Here is a 25,000-nt window from a genome sequence, read left to right as displayed (position 1 = left end):
ATCAAGCCAGATTTATCAGGTTGTTGTAAGGACACTACACCAAGCTAGCATTTGTGTGGACTCCTTAGGGTATTTACCCTGCATGCTTGTGCCTGATGTGTGGCAGATAGAAGGGTACATCCCTGTGGGAGGACCACCACAGAAATACTGTTGCTTATATGAGCTGTTGGCTTACAGTCTATAATAGAGATCTATATCTACATACTCATATGTGGACAGTTACTGTGTCTAACAAAATAGGGAGCTAAAGTCATTACAGTGGGTTTTTCTGATTTCTTCGAAATACTGAATACAGGAAATAAACATCTTTGCTTGGTTGTAATGTTAGACAAATATTTTCTTTGGCCATGTTGCGGCCTAGTCCTACTGTGTGAAGTCAGCTGGATGGCACGTTCTCTTGTCGTGACTGGGGTCCACATCAATACTGTCCTCACTGACATGAGATAAGGTCGAGAGTGAGACTCTTTGTGTCAAGACTGGGTGTCCTGGAGGTCAAGGGAACAACCCTGTGAATAAAGTCTAATCAGGATGACTATGCTACAATAACACAACATAATATTATTGATGGAAAGTACAAAGACTTCAAGGCATTTCAGTTTGACCCTAAATTTGCTTGCTTACTGACCACTGACCCAGGTACAAACTGAAAAAATATTTTTTCCTTGATGTGGCTCATTCTTGTAATGTGTATGTTTAGCAACACACACAAACAAAAGCTGTAATCTGTGTCTCTTATGTCCAAATTGGTCACTATTTAAAGTAAACAGTATATTACAGTAAATCTTGCCAGTTTACAGCATCACAAGTTTCAAAGTAATCAACCAAACTTCCTCTGTGCCCAGTGAGGCCTTGTGTACGTGATAAGAAGACAGTAAACAGAAGTCCAGCCTGACGTTTGCTGTCTGCATGATTCATCTTAAACATGGGCCTGGCTGCACGTTCCCCTGTGAAGATCTGATGGAGCATGCAGATTAGAAAGCCTGTTTTGACTTTGTCTTTGTCCCATATTTTGTTAGTTACTATGTGTAGGCCTAATTATAGGCTAGTATTGCGTTTGCAATGGCTCAAATTGTACAATGGCACTGCGTAGGGTTATAAAAAAAAAAAAAAAGGTTTAAAGGTTAGCACATGAGTTGTCAGCGGCATGAATTATCTATTATTATTTCAATATTATCATTTATCGTCTATATTGCTCTGCCTAAAATGTTCCACAGTTGGCATTAAAGCAATAAACCTATCTAATCTAGCATTTGTTTCGTTATTTAATGCATTAGAACATCTTAAGAACATGCACTTATCTTATGCAGATATGCATAGTTATTGTCATACTGATGTGAGGCCATGAGTGCCACTCTGCCACTCACTCATATTTCATTGTATTTCAGCTGCTCTCAACAATAAAGTCTACATTAAGGAGTTGGAAGAGAGTGTGAACTTTTACCTTTTTGGCAGACTCTCTTTGAGCTAGACTGAAAAGTGAGCATTAGTGAGGGCAAATGTGAGAGTTACTTTGAAGTCGTGCTCATTAACTGGTGCCTTTGTTTGGCCTGTTGGGGAAAACGCGTTAGTGATACTTTCCCCTTCTCTCTGCCTTTACAAGCAGATGGGATGTAAGTGAATGTCATCAGTACTGTGTAAAAAGCACTGTGCTACTGAGTTTATAAGAGACCAAGCAGGACGTGTCTATTTAGTTGCCGTATAGGCTATGCCTACATCCCCATATTGTTTTACAAGTTTTATATAACCTGTAGTTTTTAATGGACCTATCAGGGTAACCATTTAGACTGACAAGCCACCATCTCATTTTGCCTACTGAAGTGTCCCACTAAAAAAGTGCTGTAATATCGAAAGGTCCAATTGTCAGTTGGTGTAGCCATTATGAAAGAATTAGTGGAGTTTCAAATTTACATTTAATCTGTAGTCTTGATAGACTAATTATCTATATTAGAGAAAGAGCTAAAGATCATATCAGCCTAAAAAAATAATAATGAAAGACTCCATACTGTGGAGCATTCCAGACAAAACAGTAACATCTCCATGCAAGCAAGAAGGACTCTGACCAAGAAAGTTACATAGCGCACTTTTAAGACATGGCTGTTCATATTAGAAAATGAAATCCCACAGTGACCCCTCGAGGCCAAAAGTGGAATAGGCTTGCGCCACACGCCACAGTGCATCATAACTGCCTCGTGGTGGCGCTGTTGGCTCTGTCAGACAGCACAAGTCATTTGTGGTCCAGCTGATCATGCAGCTGATCCAGGCGCCATCTTTGTCACGAACATAAACAACACCAGAGCTGTGTCAATCCCAGTCCCTTTACGCTGAAGAAGTCCCTCTGCCGCGGCGCTTATGTTACTGACAGGACAGGCCTTTAAGTGCAGACTGGAGACGTCGTGTCTGTTAGGTAAAACACTCTTTGTTTGGTAAAACTCCTCTTGATCGAGAGCTCGGCTGATGTTGGTTTATGGTTGTTGTATGCGCAAAGATGATGCCATGACAACGGCGAGACTTTCCTTGCTGCACCGTGAAGACATTTGATAACGATTTTAAAGCAGGCCTCATTTTCTCTCTAAATATGTGAGGGCCGAGATAGATGTGTGAGTCGCACTGTTTAATAATGCAGTATTATCATGTAGTGCGCAGACTCTATGGCAGACAAATAGGGCAGCTGGGATCGTACTAATTGTGCAGGAATGTTTAATAGTCATAAATATGAAGCAAAAGATGATAGTCTTTAGCTTTAACTGGTCTCTGACAGTCAGTGTTTCACTATTTTCTCATCAGCCATGGGAATCCCGAGCGGGTTTCCTCACCGGGGGGAGTGGAGGTGTGAGTAGGGGAGGGCGGTGACAGCGGTGGCCTTGGTGCTAACCTGCACAGTGAAGATGGACCAAGAGTACGAGAGGCGGCTGCTCCGACAGATAAACCACCAGAACATCCCCAAAGAAGCCCGCCTGACCAAGGTGAGTAACACTGCACATTTAACTGAGAGATACTGTAATGACAGTGACTACAGTAGACATGCATTCATAAGGAATTTTAATTCAGACATTTAAACTAATAAAGCATCACAACATAGGCCTAAGCTGTATTAAATTCATCTCAGGCAGTTCACTGGTAGGGTGTTGGGCTGAGTCAAACACTGGTCATGTTTACAAGTCTTGTTCCTTACAGTGTGTAAGTGCGACCTGTAGTCCTGTCAGTGTTAAGTCTGGGGACCGCTTCATTCCCACACGAGCTGGAAGCAACTGGAGCATAAACTTTCATTATGCCAATGTAAGATCTCACTTTCAAATAATATAGTTTTAAAAACAAGTAATCAACTTGCTATTAAATGTTATTACATTTTAGGAGAACTGTCGCTCTCCCAGTCAGAACCACAAAGCAAAGGATGCAAGTTCAGACTCAAGTAAAGGTGAGATCTCCTCTTATGCTGCCATTTTTTTATATATAGGTACCCATATGTAAAACATTTTTTATTTTAACTCTCTAGATGCAGTGGCCTATGCTGCCCTTTTAAGGAATGAGTTACTTGGAGCAGGAATTGAAACTGTGCCGGACCCTCATACAGATGATAGGCACCTCCCTGTGCTTTTTCAAGACTCCCATAGTCTTTTCAAGGTAATAAATGTGTGTAATCACATGCAGCACTCTTTTATACTATATTATATTATTTCATAGATTGGGAATTTTACCAATGAACTGTTTTAAAAAATATTGATAAAGTAATGAATTTACTTTGTTTTTTGCAGTACACTGTTCATACAAAGAGAGTGCCTTTTAGTTGTGACAATGAAATCTCACCATACTCCCTTTCTCCACTCAGTAATAAGAGGTAAAGTTACTCAAAGTAAATGTTCATTTCGACTTAATTATTAAAACAAAACAAAAAAACAAAAACAAAATGGTATTTGTTTCCATAGTCACAAGCTACTCCGTTCTCCTCGAAAACCAGCTCGTAAGATCTCTAAAATCCCCTTTAAAGTGCTAGATGCTCCTGAGCTGCAGGATGACTTTTACCTCAACCTAGTGGACTGGTCTGCAGGGAACCTGCTCAGTGTGGGGCTGGGGGCCTGTGTCTACCTGTGGAGTGCCTGCACCAGTCAGGTCAGTGCCTAAAATAAAACAAAGGAGCACTGTTGCCTTTTCTTATGGCTAAAACTTTATTTTGTCAGTTCAGGTGACACGGCTATGTGACCTTTCAGTTGATGGGGATTCTGTTACGTCAGTCTGCTGGAATGAAAGGGTGAGATTCTGCCTCTTTGTGACAAAGTAGTAATACAGATTGTAATGTACTGAAAGTGACTTGCTCATTCAGGGAAGCCTAGTTGCAGTCGGAACACATAAAGGATATGTTCAGATCTGGGATGCTGCTGGAGGCAGGAAGCTCACTAGTTTAGAGGGGCACTCAGCTCGTGTAGGTGAGTTGCTGTACATTGTCTGTACAGACATACTTACCATGATTTACCAAAAAATATAATAATAATAATAAAAGTAACATATTTAAAAGTATTATTTTTTTATGTTCCAAGGTGCTCTTGCATGGAATGGAGAACAACTCTCATCTGGAAGTCGTGACAGAGTAATCCTGCAGCGGGATGTGCGGACCCCCCCTTCAGCCTCTGCAGAGAGAAGGCTTCAGGGACACAGACAGGAGGTGTGCGGTCTCAAATGGTCTCCTGATCATCAGCACCTGGCGTCTGGGGGCAATGACAACAAGGTAAATGTGCATGCCTATAATGTAATGACAGAGCGTATCCACCAGGGGCTGCATCCTCTTTTGTCTCCTCAGCTGCTGGTGTGGAACAGCTCCAGTCTCCTGCCTGTGCAGCAGTACAGTGACCACCTGGCTGCAGTGAAGGCTATCGCCTGGTCCCCTCACCAACACGGGCTCCTGGCGTCAGGGGGCGGCACGGCTGACCGCTGCCTTCGCTTCTGGAACACTCTGACAGGACAGGCCCTTCAGAGCACAGACACAGGCTCACAGGTTTGCAACCTGGCCTGGTCCAAACACGCCAATGAACTGGTGAGCCGTTTCTCATCTCACTCAAGAGAGAATACTTCATGTACCTCATATATTTAACTTAACTTTAATTTAACTTTTAATATATTTCATCTTTGTGTTTATGACAGGTGAGCACTCATGGCTACTCACAGAATCAGATTCTGGTGTGGAAATATCCATCACTAACACAAGTGGCCAAATTAACTGGCCACTCCTACAGAGTGCTTTATTTAGTAAGAAATAAACATTTTAATAAAAAAAAAAAGAAGTTTTTTCATGATCACCCCTTTTTCACCCATATTTTATTTGTTACTTTATTGCAGGCGGTATCTCCTGATGGTGAAGCCATTGTTACAGGTGCTGGGGATGAGACACTTCGTTTCTGGAATGTTTTTAATAAAACACGCTGCACAAAGGTATTTGCTATCACTTGCTAAAGGTATTTTAGACACAGATTGACATGTTTTTATGCTTTCAGGAATCAAAATCGGTGTTGAATCTCTTCACAAGGATTCGGTAGGAGTGGGTTGGCCTTCAGTCAGCGGGAGGAGTTTGGAGCTATAAGCGATCGTCTATCACTGCTGCCACTACAAAGACACTTTTAAACCACTTTGTTATTAACAATGCAGTCTCAACCTACCCCAGAATCTACCACACTCACTGTCAAAGAGAGAAGGCAGTAAAGACTTGTGTGGAAGTAATATAAATGTTTTATGATAAATATATGTACCACAGAGGCAAGCTATACAGTCCAAAATTATGTTACATTCAAAAGAAATTGCATTATGGTCAAGTTACAAGACTTGATTATATGTATTAAAATATTTTGATAACATGAAAATGATCTACACTATAATACAACCAGGACAAACAATAAATATCTCAACAATAACAGTTGCCATGGCAGCTGCAAACAAACCTTTTTACTTTTGTCTTTTAAATGGCCACATAAATGAACAACACACGTTTATGTTGGTTTCTTGATTTAAAACTCTGAGTTTCCAGAGCCCTGCAAACCTCTACAGAGAAGAGAGAACTCCTTTACAATCTCTTTAACATGGCGCTTGTTATTTTGCTCCCTAAAAAAAACCATCAGTATTTAAAATGACAAAATGTACATATATTGCATTCACAATCCAGATATAGCAGTTACCTCAAAAGCTGCTGTGTGAAAGTGTGTTTCTGCTCTGTGGCGACATGAGCAGAGGGAAACCCAGGCACCTGCAGAGTGTCTGTGAGCCACTGGGACAGCAGGGCTGGACACTGTCTGTTTAAACTGTGCAGGACCTCAGCAAAATAATCAGTGAGGCTGCGAGGGGCTCCTCCACCTACACTCTGCAATGCAAACAGATTTCACCTGATCTCAAATAGTTATATGTTCTAGGTTAGCACACTCTGTCTACTGGTTCCTTTCACATGTACAAATAAAACACTGCACACTATTAAGACATTATACCATTGCACATAAAACAAGAAATGACAGATAATTTTATTATATTTAAATAATTATATTTAATGAACAAAGTACCTCCAGTATTGTCTCTGTTAAAATCTTTCCATCTATTTCCAACACCTCATGAAGCTGTGGCATGTCCTTATAGCGATTCAGTAATTCAGTCTGCCAAAGAGAGCAAAAATTTTGTCAAACGTTATGTTGCAACACAATGCAAAATGATATGAATATTTCTCAATCACTCACAAAGAATTGGCTGGCAGCTTTAACAGTAGGAGTTTCTGGAAATTTAAATGACATAATGCCTGAAAAGGATGCAGCAGAGATACATATTGCTTAAAAATATTAGAATGCTGTATGAAAGATAAATTATAATGACACTTACCACAGTAAAACAGAGATTTTAAGTCCATTTGTTCTGAAAGATACATCTCTGGTTTCCTTTTAAGTATCTAGTGGTTTAAAATTATGAATGAATGGTTAGATTATATTTAGATAAATTTATAAAACTTTGACATGTGTTGAACCAACTTGGGCATGTAGGTACATAAAGGATTCTGCGACATCAGGGTGATCCCTTGGTCCTGATAGAAAAAAAAAGTTATAAGATAAATTGGAAAAAGTATGCTTATTTTGTTACCCTTTTGTGCCTTTACCTTTTCGAAACAATACAAGAGTTGCTGAGGATAAAACTTGAACTAGGTACTTTATGTTTGAAATGTGATTCTCCTCTCCAGCAAATATATGTACCATCTAAAATATAATATAAAAATATTTAGTAAACACAAATGGGACACAAGGATTTGATTTGTGGGGGTGTACCTGACGTGCTAGGTCTAGAGCAGAGGGTTGTGGGTAGGCGCTGTAGATCTGCCCTAGCATTTCACTCAACTGAGCCACCATTGGTCCAAAATCATGTAGGAGGGTCCGCACTGTCTTATCAAAAACCCCACAGACAGCCTAAAGAGGAGACCGGACCAGTCATACATGCACAGCCACTCAACAACTCACCGAAGAACCCACCTCCACAATGTCTGAGTCATCAAGCCACTTGCTCAAGATAGTCTGGATCAATTCAAACACTTGCTGAAGCACAACCACAACCTACATAAAGAACAAAATGGTATACTTTTATACGCTTTAAAGATATTTGTAGATTACTGACTCATTTATGTGTGAAAAATAAACGCACTGGGTGTTGTGTTGTCTGCAGAGGTGATATTTCAACACTGGCGAACCCTTCCAAAGCTTCATGTTGTTGATTAACATCCAGAGTGGTAAAGAGATTGGCAAGCATTCCCAATATGTGAATGATGGGTTCTTTAATTTTTGTATTAGGCTAAAAAGACAATGGAAGTTAATGCAGTGAATATGTTATATCTGCATAAAGCCTTGGCAGTGTTGGTCTACCTCCTGCTGTGCCAGGGTGCCCAGTTGCTGAACGTGTGGAGTAATGAGTGAACTGAGGTGGCCCAAGATCTCATCTACAGGCAGTCCAGACAGGAGGAAACCCAGAGCCTGCATCAGCCACATGCACTGGCTGCTCTGAACACAAACACACAAAACAAAGCCAAATAAAAGTTTATACATGTTAGTGGAAAAAGTCAGTGCCACTGCTGTCTACTCACCTTATGAATATTCTTCATCAGCACATCCTAAAACAAAGGGTGTACATGTCACAATACCATTCACTGAACATATTAACATATACTGAGGTCAATAATGAAAGTAACATACTTGGGACACAGTCAGGATGTCCCGGGCGTAGGGGGACAGGTCCTGTCTGCACTCTCTACAGATCCTCTTCAGAGTGGACACACTGGACACACTCAGCTCAGGCTTCACCAAGCCCTGAAGCACCATGGGTAATACCCCACTCAACATCACAGGGTGGTCCGCCAGCCACTCAGCTAAAGATCCTGGATAAAAAAATAAATTTTAAATTTTTCATGTAACACTCAAGCTAACAGCACATACCATAGACACTTACCTATTGTGTACATAACTGTGTCAGCCAGCATCACATTGCTAATATTTATTCTGGGAATTAACCCAATTAAACCAGGAATAACATCAGAATAATTGACATCAATTGTCTCAGCGATGGACTGGAAGCCAAACAACAATGCCTCAGTCTCCTGAAGAGGAAGTTAAAGATAAAGAGTTTGTGTTAGAAGAGTGGAGTTTAACTCGATATACCTGATTATATCATTACAAGTGACAATATGTAGTGCTGTTACGCAGGTACCTGCCATTCAGTAGATTGCTGGGGATCCACCAGTTGCCTCCCGAGTCTGTCATAGAGGTTACTGAGTAGTTCAGCGCCCAGCATTTCATACACATACATCAGGGTGTCAGAGATGTCCACCCTGCAACCTTAAATAGTTAGCTTTTTGTAACTTTATATGCACACATAATTGAAGTACCTCATGAAAATGTCTGACCTGTAAATTCTAAACTGCTCTTTGTCGTCAGACGCCCAGGAGTCGTATTCCTCTTGAGGCGGATAATGAGACTTGTGCAGCAGCACATCCACAAGCTGGAAGTAAATTGGGCGATACACCTGAAGATACACAGTCTGCTTGCCCTCATCAAATGACAAAATGTCATCCTAAACACAAGAAATAACAATTAAAAACATGTAATATTTCATCTAAAATCAAAAATCCTACCTGAAGGGTGTACCAGAAGGTGAGAGTGAGAGAGCTGGTGGTCTCACTGACTGGGTAGTGCCCTGGCATCCCAGTACAAAACAGGATCATGTTCACTAAGGACAGGTATTCTTGCCAATGGTCCACCTGATTGAGCAAGACACTGCCATATGCACAATAATGTTATGGGTTATTATTCATATAATAAACAATAAAAAAGCCATAAAGCATGAATGTGCCTTTGTACCTGGAGTGTGTCTCTCCCATAGCCACAGCGATGCGGCAGATCCCATGTGAGGTCTCCATATCTCGGTCCTGAGCAGCCTTCTTCAGCTGCTCGTAAAGTCCCAGGACCAGGGGCAGCAGCTTCAAAAGAGCGTCCGTATATCTGCACAACAAAGCTCATATTTTATTTCATTCAGCATACAGTGTATACGGGAGCAAAATAGTCGCTGAGCAATTATTTGTTGGGTTGATCTATTAACCACTATCTTTATTTGAATGAACACTGAAGTGGTTTATTTGGAGTTCAGAGAGACTAATGGTACTGTATATTTGTAATGCTGATTAGTGCAATGTTACAATAAGGTTTTAAAAATGTGGTTCATACATGTTATAATATAAGAGTACTAATATACTTTCAAGGCAAATTTTCATCATACCATTGCTGTAAATAATCCCTCTATCAAATACTTACCTCTAATAATTTCCACATCTTAAATGAATAATCCTACCTTTGACAGTCTGGTTGGGAGATGGCAGTTACAATGGTCTCCACGGCTGTGTCAAAAATCTCTGGATTTGACAGTGCCCCAAAACAGTCCTGCACCAGCTCATAACTCTCTCCCAGAGGCACATCCAGACCCACCCAGCTGGACAGACAGCGCAGCACCTTCTCCTTCACCTGAGTGGAGGAGTCCTGGCTTTGGAGCAACTGCCTCAACATGGGACAAACGCCTGACCACTCCCCAATGAGGGCGTCTCTCAGCTGAGCACGGCGAGCCTGAGTCAGCCTGCTGCTCTGGAACTCCTCTGGAAGAACTGTAAAGATCTCCAACAAAGCCAAGCAGTGTGCTTGAGGATCAGGGCTGATGTCAGAACCACTTTTACCGTCCTGTTTCTGAGGTTCAAATGCCCTCACCATGTCTGCCACTGGCTGAGCCCAAGAATGAGGGATTAAGTTGAGTGCTAAAGATGCTAAAGCTACACACAGTCTTGTTAGGACCATTTTAGGACCAGAGGTGAAGTGCAGGATATGGGCCATGAGCTGGGTCTGGAGGCTCTCATGCTGCTCAGAGGGGAGATCGCCCCAGTGACGTGAAATCTTAGTGTGGAGAGTACTGGCACCAAAAAACTGGACCTCTGGAATCTAAAGAGAAAACAGAAGTACATGAGTACTGTGGACTTTATTTTATTAACATTTATTTAACCAAGATACTCCCACTGAGATTTGGATAGACGAAAGGAATATATGAGTATGATTTACATGTTATGACATATGATATTGTTTATTTCTGGAATTTCAATAAGGCATTTAACCATTAGGACTACATGTATACATAAAGATGAGATTGTTGGTATTGCAATAAATGTACTTAAATATTGTGGTGTTTAATAGCAACTTCAGGCGAGGCCATCTAATATCAAAGGTAATACACAATAGAATCTGAATACCTTGTTGGGAGCCAGAAGGGCCCAGCAGAAGTGCCATGCCTGTGTAGAGGCCTGAGCCTGGGTCAGCCACTTTTGGGCCATACTTTTATGCTCCATGTCTGGATCAAAGTAGAGCTGGTAAAGGGCCTACGATAGTTGAAAATACATTGGAAATAATGAAAATGGTAAACGATAAAAATGATTTTTATATAGCACTTTTCCATTTTCAAGGCAAGCAAAGTGCTTTACATCAAGGAACCACTCACCCATTCACACACAAATTCATACACAGTATATGCAGACATTAGTGGTGAGGTGTGTTAAATGCCTTGCCCAAGGGCACAATAGCAGCATTCATCTGTAGGAGATGGAATCACACACCAGCCTGAGGCCCACTGGATCTGACTGCTCAAACAATGGTTATGTTGAGAAAGGATTCGAACAGCCAACCTTTGGATCAGTGGACAAACACTACTAACTGAACTATTGTCACCAATGTGATTAAAACTTATTCAGCATAATCTATATGTACTATATGTACATATGTAATAACTATATGTAAATAAAACATTTCTAATACACAACGCAACAATGATAAACAATGCCTTTCACATAATATTGCTTTGACAATATGCCACACACAAAGAGTACTATAGAGGTACAAAACTAAGACTATTCCATGATAATCTCTATTCACTCACATTTTTTTAGGCAAAGAACTAAAAATAGACACATTCATAGTAACTAATCCAAAGTGCAAAGTAATAGTTATTATTAGCAGAGCATATGCTTATAGCTGGCATCATGTTACAAAAAGTCCAGAAATCTTGCCATACTTCCACAAATCTCTGAGCCATAGTGGGCTTCTATGTCTGTCTGCTATGGTGTGGCTGTTCAGCTGCGTTATTATAATATGTGAACTGTGTGAAGTTACACAATTAAATGAGTACATAGCCTATAGTATGTTATAGTACAGAAGAAGGCTATAGTAGGCTACTTATTAACCAACATGTTTTAAACCATTTAAAACCTGTGAGAGTTATACCATTTTTGTTATTGGTGTCAATCGTAGAACTCTTACTGTGTTCACAAGTGTGTTCGCTGTGTTAAACAAGACTAAACAACATGTTAACTTGAGTGCCGTTTGAGAGACTTATAGAGAGGTGACTTACCGACTCCACATTGTCCACTGTCCAGTCATGGTTCCCCGGACTGTCCCCTGGATTGGCTAGGGGCTGCGCCATACGTAAAACTGCAAATATCCTATATATCTTTTCAGTTCCTCGTAGACAGGCTTGGCAAATTAAAAGCAGAGCAGCAGACACAATCAAACTCAACTGTCCCAGACAGGGGTCCTAAAGAAGTGACAAGGACGAAGCGGGTCAGCTGTTCACACAGAGCATATGTGAGCTGAGGAGTGCCTACTCACTGACCCCACAGAAGCTCTCACATTTCCAACAAAAAATATTTACTTATTTGCCTCCCATTTCAAAATGACAAATAAAGAGGTAAACAAAGAAAACGAACTTTATGTTTAGTTAGCCTAATCCACAACAAGCGCTCTTGACGCAGTTTACTGCGTTTTGACGCACTGGCGTTTGATTGGTCGGTGGTCTTCACAAAGGCGGGAACAAAATCTTGCGCAAATTAATGCATCTGACAGAAAACTCTCAAGATCAAAATAAAACATTCAGCGGTTTAAGATGTAAAATCCTCATAGGTGAGATTTCGAGCAAAACGGCACACGCTTTTGTGCCCCCATTTGTGCGCGCAAAGCATGCAATGCTGCCCCTCCCCTGATCCTCTTCTGCCCGACTCCCTCCGGATATTTTTAGCCGTGATGATGTGCCCTGTGAAATCACGTAACGGAAACAACATCAGAGAGAAAAGGGCCAGAGCTTTCGCCGCTAGATAGAGAAGGATCTGCAGTTATCGCATGGAAGACGGAGGCTGCCAATGAGATGAAAGTGGCGCTGGGATTAGGTTTGGCCTGTTTGTACCTGGTGGCGGTGGTCCTTACCAGTGCGTCGCAGATACGGGGTAAGTGGCGGTGCGGACACTTTGTTTTATGTGGACAGAGCTGGCATGGCGCTTAGTTTGACTGTTATGACTTTGGTATAGATTGCAACTGACCTGACGGGAATTCAACGAATTAAAAAAAAAAAAAAAAAGACTCACGTAATTTCAGAATTGAAATGCCACACTGACTGCAGAAATATTGTGTGATGTGACTTCTCCTATGCCCTGTATGACAATATGCACTCTCCACAGTCCAGACAAGTGTTGTGCCTCGAATCCTCACTTCAACAACAGCACCTCTGGACTTAAAGGACTTGGGGAGTGATGGACAAACGATCCAGACTGTCACTGACAGCTCAGAGACTACAGCTGAAGTCACAGCTTTTAGCTCCACAGAGGAGTCTACTACGGACACAACCACAACACCTGTATATACAACCCATGCAGGTGCAGTCCCTTCATCCACAGGTAATCAAGAGAGCAACAAATTGTTTGGCTTCCATCACTATTCTGAATTTAATTGAAAACACTGCGTCTTCATTGAAACTGGTGATATCAGTTGCTACGTTGCCCTATGCTGAGCACACACTGATGATAGGTTTACCTAAGCCATGATAAAATTATTATTCTCATTAATGAACTTCACAGTTCATGATTTCTCAAGCAATTCAAATAGTACACACAACACAATAAATCTGAACATAAAAGAAAAAAGTGATCATTTTGTTTGGTGACTATAACATGAATTGTTTAGCCGGCATGTTTGGCTTAACTGTATCCCATTGTACTTTTAAATGCATATAGTTCATTGATCAAGCCACAGGTCAACAAGAGTCTACAACAAATCAGTCAATACATGGCATATACAAGGGGCAGATTTTTTTTTGTATGTCCATTAATAACCTCAAATAATTCTTTAATTTAATTTGAAACAACATTGCATTGTCTTACCTCTGGCCTTAATTTAGCTTCAGAGAGCCCTGTGGACACACAAACTTCACTGGGATCATTGACCACTCAAAGCTCTGCACACACCTTTTCATCCCAGCCTGCCAGCACTTTTCTGGGCGGGACCTCCATTGTCTTGTTCTCCATCACAGCCCCTGCTCAGACAACTACAGGAGGGTCCCAGGGCATCATGAGGCCAACTCATCAAGAGATACCCTCGCAGCTCAATGTTGGCAGTGAAGGTGAAAACTGAGTAACAGACAGTTTGTCATGTCATTGTTTATATTAAAATTGGTGTCTTTGAAATGTGATTGTTGCAGATTTTAAGGGGAATGGCCACAGCTCTCTGGACCCCCTGCTTGCTGGCCTTCTATCAATGTTTATCGTCACCACGGCAGTCATTTTTGTGGTGCTTTTTCTTAAGTTTCGACATCAAAACAGCAACCCAGAGTTTCACCGGCTCCAGGATCTACCAATGGTGAGAAAAAAAACAACAACTCATATGAATAGGCATTATTATCCTTGATATAGTTGATGTTAAAAGTGCATTGTGTAGCTTTTTGGTCGGGGGTCTGTCAAAATCAGAATCAATCAGAATCAAAATGAATTTCTCATTTCAGTATAAAAAATACACAGAAAAGAAATACTGCACTCAGGTCCAGGTCAACAGCAGCATAGATAATAATAAGAATAAATAGTTAAAAATATTGTATGTCAAATGTCAAGTGCTTGTTTCCATGGATAATTCTGCCTGGAATGTTACACACTATGATATTAAATAGCTCCTACCTTACATTTATTTAATTACAGACTGTTGTATAGCTCAAAAATACCTAAACCCCCCCCCAAAAAAAAAAACACAGATCTGACCTGTGACTTGGTCTGGTTTGGAGTCCGTGAAGATAGAAAGGTTCAATACCAGACTATGAAAAATTTCAAACAAAGCAATAACATCTCTGTGGAGAAAAGCCTTTGATGGACTCTTCACCGCCAGAGTTGCACAATACACCTTTATGCAAACAAATGTTAGATATTAAACTTAAAATGTATTTTGTTATCTTTTAGAGTCAGCGCTGAGTGCAAAATCTCTGCTAAATCTCTGGATGTGTTTGACATTGTTTGCAGGATGATTTGATGGAAGACACACCTCTTTCAAGATACAGCTATTGAACCTATTGATGCCTCTTGTAATTTACCTCTAGGGGATGGAAATAAGGATATAATTTAAGCATATGGATGTGTTTTTGCTCCATGCACATCCGCTGTGAAAGTGATACCATAAAACATTAGTCATGTATAGATGCTTTACTATTGAAACTACTAAGTTCTGCTGTTTTTTTGTTTGTTTTGTTTTTTCAATTTAACATTCCCTTTTAAATGTTCAGTCAGGAAAGTGTGACTTATCTAGACTGGCGTTATTACATATGCACGGCACTTTAAAGTGGCAGACGTGACCATAACGCCCTCTAGTGGACATTAGGTGTTCAAAGAAAATGCATAAAATATGTGTCCAAAACTTTTTAACTGAAAAGAAGCAGCTGAAAGAAATATGTCGATATAAAGTTTTACCTAGCTCAGTTTTCATTTGAGCCCAACTTTCCTTCAAGGAAAAAAATGGTGATTTTAACAAATGAGCACAGTGGTTCTGCAGCCTACCAGTATCAAGTTAATTTATAACCTGATAAACATGTACTTTCCTCAGTAAGTTAAGATAACCATCAAAAGTATTTGGTGAAGTACTACTGGAATATTGTCTTGTTTTTCATTTAACCTAATACATGTAATATAAGTAGATGTTCATAAAGTTATTTTGTTAGTACTACGTTTTTAGTTTCCTGAATGGCTTTAACCAGAAGCTTTGAGCAAAATCTTTGGTTTAGTTTTTTATCCAGTGTTGCCTTAAAAGCGATGTAGGTCAAGTTTGATGTAAAGCAAATTATATTTGTGATTTAAAGTGATGGTCTTTTTTGATAATAAAATTATGTTAAAAGTGCAAGTGTTACTGTTTTAAGTTTTTAAACCTTTCCAGAGCATTATTCAATCTGATGTGATTTAAAGGTTAATTACAATTTGAAGCCACATTTTATCTGTTCTTAACACTGTGTCCCACATGACTTCTCCATAGATAAAAAAAAAAAAAAAGACTCATAAAAAAAGTATAATTAGTGGTATTTTTACGGAAGTATAAAATCTTACACAAGAGCAGCAATATTCCATTACTAATATTGAAGTGCTTAGTCAAATGTCAACATGATTATACATTATATCAAGTGCTTTTGAGGACGTTGTAGTAGGACGTTGTGAGCCTCTTCATTAGCAACAGTCCCGACGAAATGGTCCAATTCTTGGGCCTGTCCAGCCCAGTAGGTGGCGCCCAAAGTTGACAGTGGTCAGCATCAGTCCCAATAAGGCAAGGTTACCAAAGCCTCCTCTCATTCTTTTAGAAGGATCTGAGTAAAAAAAATAATAATAATAACATTTTAAAATTCTATCATAACCAAGGATTTTAATATATAGCAGCATACAGTATCACCAACATACCTCCAGTATAGTAACCATATGCATAAACCTCTCTCCCAATTATCCACACAAGACCAAGTCCACTGGCCAGACGCTGCAATTCAAATGGTAATCATTTAAGCAATGGACAAAACATCAGACACACAACTGATGAATTTAAATAGCTGCCAGTAAAATACTTTCTTGTATAATGTGATTAATTTGTTGCACACCATTTAATTTGTACCACCTGTAATATGAAATAAATGGTTAAGCTGATATTTTCAGCAAGTTTTAAGTTAAGTGTATAGGACAATAATAGTACTGCATTGTGCAGTTCAAAATAAGTGAGTGTAATAAAATACAGAAGATATTTAAACTTACAGGGCAATGCAAACCGCCAACAGCCAGGCAGAAAAGAAAACCGGGGTACATTTCCAGGCTAGGTGACAAAAGAGATTTGTTACATAGTTAAAAATGCTTATACATTAATAATATTTGAGTAGTATAATGTACCCACGTGTTTTGGTGGGCACGCTGGATACAGTTAAATTGATTGCCATTTTCTGGATCGTCACTGTACATTTTGGGGTACTGGGGACATAAACATGCAGTTAAATCAGTGTTGCACAACTACTAGTAGGCAACAGTTTGATATAGTATTTTCCCCCCATCTTACAGGCACGTTGTACTTCTTGCGAGCTTTGACCACATTGATAGCCAAGTGTCCCATCATGACCATACTGGCCACTCCAGTTAGCACCACAAAGCCATATTCCTTGGACAGGACAACCATCCTGGACACCTAATAGGAGAACTGTTCAAAAAAATGACAAAAAACAAAACAAGCAACATGCATTTTTGTAAGCAGTAGGCCTACATTTTATCTAAGTTTGTATTGCTTATGGAAAACTGGTGTTACTTTTGTAGGGTGACCAGATTTTCAAAATAAAAAAAAACATCCCTGGTTTGGGTTGGTTGGTAATAATAAAATTGTGAAACGAGTGCACAATTAAGGAAATTTGTTCTGCACTCAGCACTAATGTGAGTCAGTATAGTCACATTTTCTTTGTGTTTTGATCATTTTTAAGCAGCTTTTCTGTATTGTAAACAAGTGACAATTGATGCCTCTCTCAGGGATCAGATTGGTCAAAAATAGGGACACTAGGGACATTTCTTGCATAAAACTGATACAAATCACTGGTTCTGGATACATCTGCTGGGATAAGGGACATAGGGCTCAAAACTGGAACTGTCCCGGGTAAATAAGAACGTCTGGTCTGGTTTTGGAAACGTAGCAGTAGCACCAAGTCACCAGAAGCACAAATCAGTGGCAACTTCAGTAAGGTCACCTAAGGACGCAGCCCTCATACGCACTTAGACTCGACTGCGTGCATAATCCTTATCAAATTCATACAACGGCGCCTATGCTACGGAATTCTTTATCAGTATCAGTTACCTTGGTTTGTGATTAATGGAGAAAAGTCAGTGAGACGAGTCGGACACCAGTCTCCGCAGCTCAACAGCGTATTACTTCCTGCTTTTGTAAGAGCTGGTGGGCGTGTTCAGTTTGAGTTTGTGCGAAATTCTTTCCCTTTAGATTCAAAGGTCCGCTATAGTTTATTGCTTCCTTATCTAAGTAGGCTGTCTGTTGGCCTGTTAGCCTATCTAAACGCAATGTGCTGTTTTCTCTCCAGCTTTATAAGTCTACTGATGATAGATCAAAGTAGGCTGCATGATAACTCAGTACTATTCCAGCTAAATTAAAGTTCAACCTGATAAGTAACTTTATAAACAACTTAATAGAAATTGTGCTGTCGGCAAATTACTACACTGCAATAAAATACTGTTTTTAATAAATACAGCAAATTCCACAAATAGACCATTGGCCTGTCTCCCTGTTAGTAAATATTCTCAGCATGCAAAACTGACACTTGTGAGCTTTTAGCCATGTTATCATTTTGCCTCATCTAAAACATATCTAGAGTTGTGTTTTGTTTCATTCACACATGTTTGAGTTACTTTTTATTATTAGTCTGTCTACATAGCCACAGCTCAAAAATGCTCTGTTCCACCTTGTGATGTCATTAACCGATAATTTTCAAGTTAATTCTAGTGAATGTGTAGATTAAAAACACAGTGTAACACTTCCTGTATTACCACATGACATCACAAAGTGGAACAGAGTGTTTTCAGTTTGAAAACAGAACTTAAACTAAATATGAATTGTTTGTGTGTTAAACATGTGTGAGTGAAACAAAACACATCTCTATGATTTTGATGAGGAGACACAATTAAAACACATGGATCAGAAAATAATCTAGTATGGGCCCTTTAAAAGTTTTAATAAATTGTGAACAATAGACAAACCCTGATATTGGTTGTGGCAACTGAAGACATCAGATATGTGTTTATGCAAATTAAATCAGATACAGTATGAGTTTCCCTATACAAGCACATTTTTATCTTGATAATAAGACCTAAGAAAACTACCCTAAATAATAACAATATTATTTTAGTTAACACATATTTTACTGGTCTAAAAAGCTGGCTTACATTTGATAATACTGACTAGTGAACATTAAATAGATCTAAATGTAAATAAAGATAAACTCAAATTTCCAACGTCTCTTCAGTTCATTATATATTTTTGTCTAGTGCAGCTTTTGGCCGCTAGATGTCAACCTGGAGCTGGTAAAAGGCATTAGTTCAAACATAAGTAGTTTAAGTTGAAGTATTAAGTGAAAGTGACTGTGAAAGTGAGTGTGGTCAGTGAGGGTGATAGAGGGATGTTCACCATGTCCGATTCAGCACTTCAGCTCCTACTCATCCAAAAATAGACCAGACCACATGTGTTGTGAAGGCCAACCTGTCCCATGGTTTCTGCTAAGTACTGGGTGCGCATAGTGCTGCCCATATAATATGCATGGATAGCTTGATATTGTAACGTAAATCCTCGCGTGTGTAGGATTCCCTCACTAAACAGCCACGAAGCCCATGTGATGTAATGAGCACATTAACATGGTGCAGAGGTATCAGGTGCACCAGCTTTTCTACTCTGTGCACGCAGCTGTGGCTTCTTATATGTCATGCCAAACTAACAAAAATATAGACTGACTAACTAAATCAGTGCAAAGGGGAGATCCACAGTTAGAATATTTTGCTTTATGTTGACTACATCAGCTAGGTTAAATAATAGGCCTACGTGAGTTTTTCATTTTCAAGATATTATTTAGATTTTAACACTAGATGGCACTGTTATGAAATGGTTAAACGTTTATCTGCAGATTTCATGTCATCTAAAATCTATGACATTGTCTTTTCTTGCAAGAATGTAATTTGCATTGAAAAATGGTGAGGATGGCAGGGAGTGCTGTGGTTTCTTTTATTGATCCAGTTAAAAGTAGTTAATTAGGCAATTAGGTATTCACACGGAATAATATGATTAACGCATTACCCACCCCTCACAGTTATACATTCATTCATTATACGTTCATGTTTAGTTTGTCTCTTGAGTGTCTTCTGCGCTCTTCAAAGTATGATATCACTCCACTACACCCCCACTGTCATCCGCCGCGCGGCTCAGTGCGCCCCCTCCTTTGGATTCAGTTTCAGAGAGCGAGAGCATGAAACATGTAGTGGAACAACTGAGGCGACTCGTGGTGCAAGCAGAAGACAAGAGGTGTATAAATCCTGAGTAGAGCTGAGATCAAATAGAGGAAACCCGATGAATCATGTCATCCGAAGCAGGTTTTAAGATTGTTGTCAAGTTCAAGAAGCGCACTGGAATGAGGACAAGCATGGAGTGACATTACGCGCAAGAGGCTGGCACTGACTTCGCATTTGACCTCTAAGGAAACCATTTCTGAAACAAACAATCTGCGCAGGATGTATCAATGAAGAATGTGAACGGATCTGGCTCTCTCCAAACGGGGTGGATGAAGCCCTCGGCGGTGTCATGCGTCTTGCCCCGCAGCCAAGCGCGCACCCCTTGCGGCTCATAGCCTTGTTTCTGGTCCTTCTCGCGGGGGTGACCACGTCCCCAGTATTGTCCACGGGCTGCCCGGACCGTTGCGTGTGTGATGACCAACTGGTGGTACAATGCGCCGGGCAACACCTGACCACGTTCCCGGTAAATTTGCCCCTGGCCACGCGGCAGCTCATCATCTCCAACAACAGGATAGTGGAGCTGCCTCCGCTCGCACTAAACTACCTCTCGGACCTGGTGTATCTGGACTGCAGCAACAACTCACTCACAGAAATATCTGAGTCCACATTTGGGAATTTACGCAAACTAGCCTATCTTGACCTATCCTTTAACACACTTAATCGCATAGAAGACAGGACGTTTGGGCCCTTGGCCAGTCTGGTCATGCTGAGGATGACAGACAACCCGGGGCTCTCACACATTCACCCGGACGCCTTTGCAGAAAACGCGGCTCTCCAAGTGTTGGACGTGAGCCGCAACAACTTGACAACCCTCAACATCACGTCACTGATCGCGCTGCCAGCTCTCCGCTCCGTGGGGCTCAGCGGGAATCCCTGGAGCTGCGACTGTGACAATGAAGACCTGTGTCTGTGGGTTCACCTGGAAGGCTTCAAATTTCAAGGTTCCGTCTCTTTACTTTATGATAACAAAATACCCGGGTGCTGCATGATCTAATCAATAAATGCGAGAGATCCACGTTTAAAACGGCAAGAGGCCACAAAACAAATCATTCTGGGAGATAAATCACTGTTTCCGTGAAAAAGGATCTGATAGGCCCCATTCTGCTAATGTGACCATTTAGTGGTGACAAAATCAAAGTGATGCTGTAGCATCTAATTACTGTAATATAGGGCTGTACTGAGGTTTGTGGACTAACAATTTGGGATAGCAATATGTTATTTTGTTTAAAAAAAAACCCATTATGTTCTGCATTAAGTTTAAGTTAAACTTTCATCAGTGTCATGGACATGAACTCAAAACAAGATTAGGCTATATATCAGAATACCAAAATAAAATTATTTAACACTTACTCCCAACTATCACAATGTAAATGACAAGACTCAAACAAAATGATATCTGATTGCACAGCCCAGATTTATTTGCCTTAGAGCATAACAGAAGCACTCTTACTGTACACCTGAACACATGCACTTAACACTCCAGATCACAATATTCTGCATTAGATACGCCTATAGAGCATGTGTGTCTCAACACATCTAAACATAGCTCTAACTACAGTATTGAATGTTTCCAGTCCAGAGTTAAGTCTGAGTTTATGGCCTCTCTCAGCTTTCATTGGTCCGAGGCACAGGTGACAGTTGTAACACACGCTCAAATAACAGCCAAGGGCCAGCGGGCTGTGTCTGTGTAACTGGGAAACCAGGAGTGTAACTAAAGGCAATGCCCAGGTCAGATAGAAACATAGGTATATTAGCCCATACAGTAGTGCCATTTAGAGTCTATTATAGTATTGATGCTCTATAGTTATAATTTATAACCAGGGACTAAGCCAAGAGACAAGACTAAACAAGTGCATAAAAACGTCTTAGTCACTACTTAAGCACTACTCAAAAGATCTAAGACTAATCAAGGGCTTATATCAAGCACAGGCAGTTCTGCACTTATAATTAACTTGTAACTCTAACTTTATCTTCTTCTCTCCAACCAGGCGAGACTAAAACATCAATTAATAAACCTGAAGCTGACTTTTATACACCAGGAGATGCTAGTACCCATCCCACAGCTTGAGAATCAATGACCGAGATTTAGCCCATGCAAAAAAAAAAACAAAAAACAAAAAACAAACATAAAATATTTAAGTTGTATTTCACTTCTGACAACCAATATCTTAAAATAATAACCAAGAAAATATTGACTGTTTTTTGACAAATGATCACTGCTGCAGCATCTGATATTGATTCCCCTGCTGTTTGGTAATTGTCAAATTGATACATGTGTTTGATTTTCTGCAGTATTTCCCACTTTTTATCTTCTCTTTGGTGTATGATTGTCATTACGCAAAGGCCATGGACTATTTATAGTTTGTGTTAGTGAGCAAGAGGCCAGTCATGATTCTGACACCATGAATATAATACGTGCAAGCTCTCAGAAGGCATCCCCAGCCTGCTCCTACAATACACTTTAAGGCTCAGCACAAATCCCTCTGCAGCTCTGGCTCATTTCAAAACATATCCTACAAGAGATGGCCTATTTCTCCCTGGTCTGTTCCCTTTGTCTGGTTTTGTAGGCAGTAGTGCCTCTTTCAAACAGAAAACTTTTTTTTTTTTTTGATGAGGATCAAATAAAGAAAAATCTGCATAGAATATTAAAGGATGAAGCCCCCTGATGAGACACTGCTCCCAAAGAAAAAGAATGATCCTCACACATGCAAAAATGTATGTGTCTATAAATCGGTTTGGTCTTTCTGGAAGTATAGTTAATGCAAATTAGCTATCGTGTATTCAAAATTTTTAACATATTGATTATTTTTGGCCAATATTGCTTACACCAACTCAAAATACAAAGCTGCAAACAACTATTAACTGGATGAAGAGTTGAAGAAAGAATAGTATCCTGAAGTGTACTGTGCTAAAATATGCAAATCACCGCACATTTTTCTATAGAGGGAAATAGCCCATATATAAACCATATGTTATAAATTATATGGGTTCCACTTTTGAACTAAACCACTGTCACATACTTTTAGATTTGTATGAAAACATCTCAGGCGGTACAAAGCAGAACAACCCTGTGCATTACTCAATGTTATGGGCTTCACTTTGTGTTATTTCTCATCCTGAGTCTCACCTGATGCTGACTGGCCTGTCTCCTCTGTTTAGGAGACGCATCAGTAGTGAGTAAGACAGGGCTTTAGGAAAGGAGAGGAACCAACAGATTCTCGTCCATCTTGTCTTCCTAGTTAGATTAGCACTCCCCCAGCTGTTATATAAGGAGCGAGTCCTGAAATAGAGCACACTGGATAGGGAGAGGAGAGAGGAAAGCCCTTTGCTTTGATGCCAGTCTCTATAAGGGGGTGGGGGTGCTTTAAGCCAGAAGGGCTTTCCTCTATAGCTGTCAGGAACGTGCACATGAGCTGAGACCAACGAGGAGTTGGGGTGTCCGTGACCAATGATGCAAATTTGACAGGGACATACCTCTTACGTAATTTTACACTCTGGGATAAGAGAAACATAGGGCCATGGCATGTTATAAATGTTTAATGTTGTGGATTACTAATCTAGGCAGTCTGTGACCGTAAAAGTAATCCAAGTAAAAGTTATCCAAGTAAAACTTGGATAAATGGAAAGGGTCATAATGAGAAGCCTTGTACTATGAATCTGACGTTAGAAAAGATAAAACAAAACTAACAGACAGAGAAGACCATACATAAATATGGGCAACACAAGAGCAAAAAGGTCATAATACATTTTATATTATTTATATGATGTAATATGATGTGAAACTCAAGATTTCGGGTGAACCTGGGCTCACAGACACTATTTTTGTTGTGATTGTGGTAGAGCATTCCTTTCAGGAGCAGAACTGAGAGCAGCAAACCATCCCTCTGTTCTCCAGCTGCCTGGGCTTTCTCTCTCAGAGGGAGCAAAACAAGACAACTGTGCAAAAATAAACATTATGTAACATTTTAACCATATTTATATTCATAATTTTCTGCAGCAAATTTTTTGCTCATGGAGGTGGGGAAATGACCATTCCTCTTTAATATGGCCCCATCTATCTTTGTACACACCATTTTACATAATGTATCATTGCAAACTATACACAAAATGTGTTTATTTTGAGCCTGTTCAGTCTTGTGGTGTGTCCCCACGGGACTTCCCTGCAGCACAAAAGCTTAGAAAATCAGAAGGCAATTATAAATGGCCCAATGGAGATGGTGCATCATTCTCTGTCTGCTTCCAAAAAATATTTAGTTTTTAATTTGTGATAGTTTTTCCTTTGTGATAATTTTAATTAGAAGTGTCTTGTTGGCAGATTCAGCTCAGCACCCATCATGTTTCATTCTGACTGATGGACTTCAGACAGAGTCATCTAATTTCTGTATTTTTTAAAAGTCATACCCACACTTTTTCCTGAGGGAATTGGTGACATGTTTGCCCAGTGATTCAGGACCTTATCATCTCCAGTTTGAGGCAGACACAATGGACTACATCACTATTTAATGTTGTGGTGAGAAGAGAAGGCAAATAATTCACCCTAACACTATGCTGCTACTAGGCACTGAATATATGGATATAAACCTAGCTGCAATCATTTTAGGATTTTGCATGAGTTCTGAATACCTACAGGAGCACGCACTCATGCATCTTTTAAAGCTCTCCACATTGATATGTACCGAATGCATGAATAATTCAGCAGCGTTTAATGCCATAATATTTCTGATGCTAAGGGCGCTCTGATATGTAACATCAAAGGATTTGTTGCTGCTGGTTTGTGGAGGTTATCAGCAGTTTGTGAATCATTAACATGACATCAACACAATGTCATTAACATTAGCCCTGCAGTGGAGCTCCTAGTGTGAAGAAATAGCCTCTGGTTTATACATGTTTACTGAGGAGGACGTTAAAGTATTCTGTTTTTTGATTGTTTTATTTGTGACAGATGAAGGTCAGACAGTGTGTGGCTCACCTGCAGATCTCCAGGGCAGCCGTCTGGGTGAGGTGGGCGTCCAGTTACGGACACTGTGTCACCAAACTCTGGGCTCTTGGGACTACCTCTTCTTCGTCCTTATTGGTTTTGCCATCTTTGCGGCTGGCACTGTG

The 25,000-nt window shown here is 40.1% G+C and overlaps 5 protein-coding genes across 6 annotated transcripts; 3 read left to right on the top strand and 2 right to left on the bottom strand.

The window, feature by feature from the left end:
- The first annotated feature begins 2,244 nt into the window (after positions 1–2,244).
- fzr1b (fizzy/cell division cycle 20 related 1b) lies at positions 2,245–5,849 on the top strand. Its single transcript, XM_020939586.2, has 14 exons — positions 2,245–2,404; positions 2,785–2,963; positions 3,175–3,276; positions 3,352–3,415; positions 3,494–3,621; positions 3,753–3,835; positions 3,924–4,107; positions 4,181–4,246; positions 4,319–4,421; positions 4,533–4,720; positions 4,793–5,026; positions 5,134–5,238; positions 5,329–5,421; positions 5,484–5,849. The coding sequence occupies exons 2-14, from the start codon at positions 2,886–2,888 to the stop codon at positions 5,523–5,525; spliced, it is 1,470 nt and encodes a 489-aa protein (XP_020795245.1). The 5' UTR covers positions 2,245–2,404; positions 2,785–2,885; the 3' UTR covers positions 5,526–5,849.
- A 97-nt stretch (positions 5,850–5,946) lies between these two features.
- Positions 5,947–12,672, bottom strand: LOC110173416 (importin-13-like). Its single transcript, XM_020939415.2, has 21 exons — positions 11,935–12,672; positions 10,784–10,909; positions 9,844–10,478; positions 9,357–9,497; positions 9,131–9,272; positions 8,903–9,069; positions 8,707–8,827; positions 8,449–8,596; positions 8,196–8,377; positions 8,087–8,113; positions 7,869–8,003; positions 7,651–7,797; positions 7,482–7,562; positions 7,281–7,418; positions 7,115–7,211; positions 6,990–7,042; positions 6,844–6,910; positions 6,705–6,763; positions 6,534–6,623; positions 6,159–6,340; positions 5,947–6,084 (listed from the first exon to the last, which is right to left on the bottom strand). Exons 1-21 carry the CDS (start codon positions 12,004–12,006, stop codon positions 5,991–5,993), a joined length of 2,904 nt encoding a protein of 967 aa, XP_020795074.1. The 5' UTR covers positions 12,007–12,672; the 3' UTR covers positions 5,947–5,990.
- On the top strand, positions 12,569–15,167 carry LOC129412565 (uncharacterized). The gene is made up of 5 exons (XM_055166516.1): positions 12,569–12,802; positions 13,034–13,249; positions 13,750–13,971; positions 14,050–14,207; positions 14,795–15,167. Exons 1-5 carry the CDS (start codon positions 12,724–12,726, stop codon positions 14,804–14,806), a joined length of 687 nt encoding a protein of 228 aa, XP_055022491.1. The 5' UTR covers positions 12,569–12,723; the 3' UTR covers positions 14,807–15,167.
- Positions 15,168–15,886: 719 nt separating this feature from the next.
- Positions 15,887–17,803, bottom strand: mgst3a (microsomal glutathione S-transferase 3a). 2 transcript variants are annotated; one of them, XM_055166517.1, is made up of 6 exons: positions 17,688–17,803; positions 16,908–17,045; positions 16,749–16,822; positions 16,613–16,670; positions 16,271–16,343; positions 15,887–16,179 (listed from the first exon to the last, which is right to left on the bottom strand). In XM_055166517.1, the coding sequence occupies exons 2-6, from the start codon at positions 17,022–17,024 to the stop codon at positions 16,043–16,045; spliced, it is 459 nt and encodes a 152-aa protein (XP_055022492.1). In that variant the 5' UTR covers positions 17,025–17,045; positions 17,688–17,803; the 3' UTR covers positions 15,887–16,042. The 2 variants fall into 2 exon arrangements, with proteins under 2 accessions (XP_055022492.1, XP_020795251.1); XM_020939592.2 differs by having other exon boundaries at positions 16,908–17,033; positions 17,688–17,790.
- Positions 17,804–19,842: 2,039 nt separating this feature from the next.
- Positions 19,843–24,997, top strand: LOC110173417 (leucine-rich repeat-containing protein 52-like; the record flags this gene model as incomplete). The annotated part of the gene is made up of 2 exons (XM_020939416.2): positions 19,843–20,838; positions 24,840–24,997. Coding segments are annotated over exons 1-2 (810 nt in total), but the record flags the coding sequence as incomplete, so codon positions are not given.
- Between the last annotated feature and the right edge of the window lie 3 nt (positions 24,998–25,000).

Source organism: Boleophthalmus pectinirostris, unplaced genomic scaffold (genome assembly GCF_026225935.1).
Source record: "Boleophthalmus pectinirostris isolate CB_2022bp ecotype Guang Dong unplaced genomic scaffold, ASM2622593v1 HiC_scaffold_814, whole genome shotgun sequence".
Taxonomy (NCBI): Eukaryota; Metazoa; Chordata; class Actinopteri; order Gobiiformes; family Gobiidae; genus Boleophthalmus; species Boleophthalmus pectinirostris.
The sequence above is the reverse complement of the archived record's forward strand: the minus strand, read 5'-3'. Positions and strand labels throughout refer to the sequence as shown.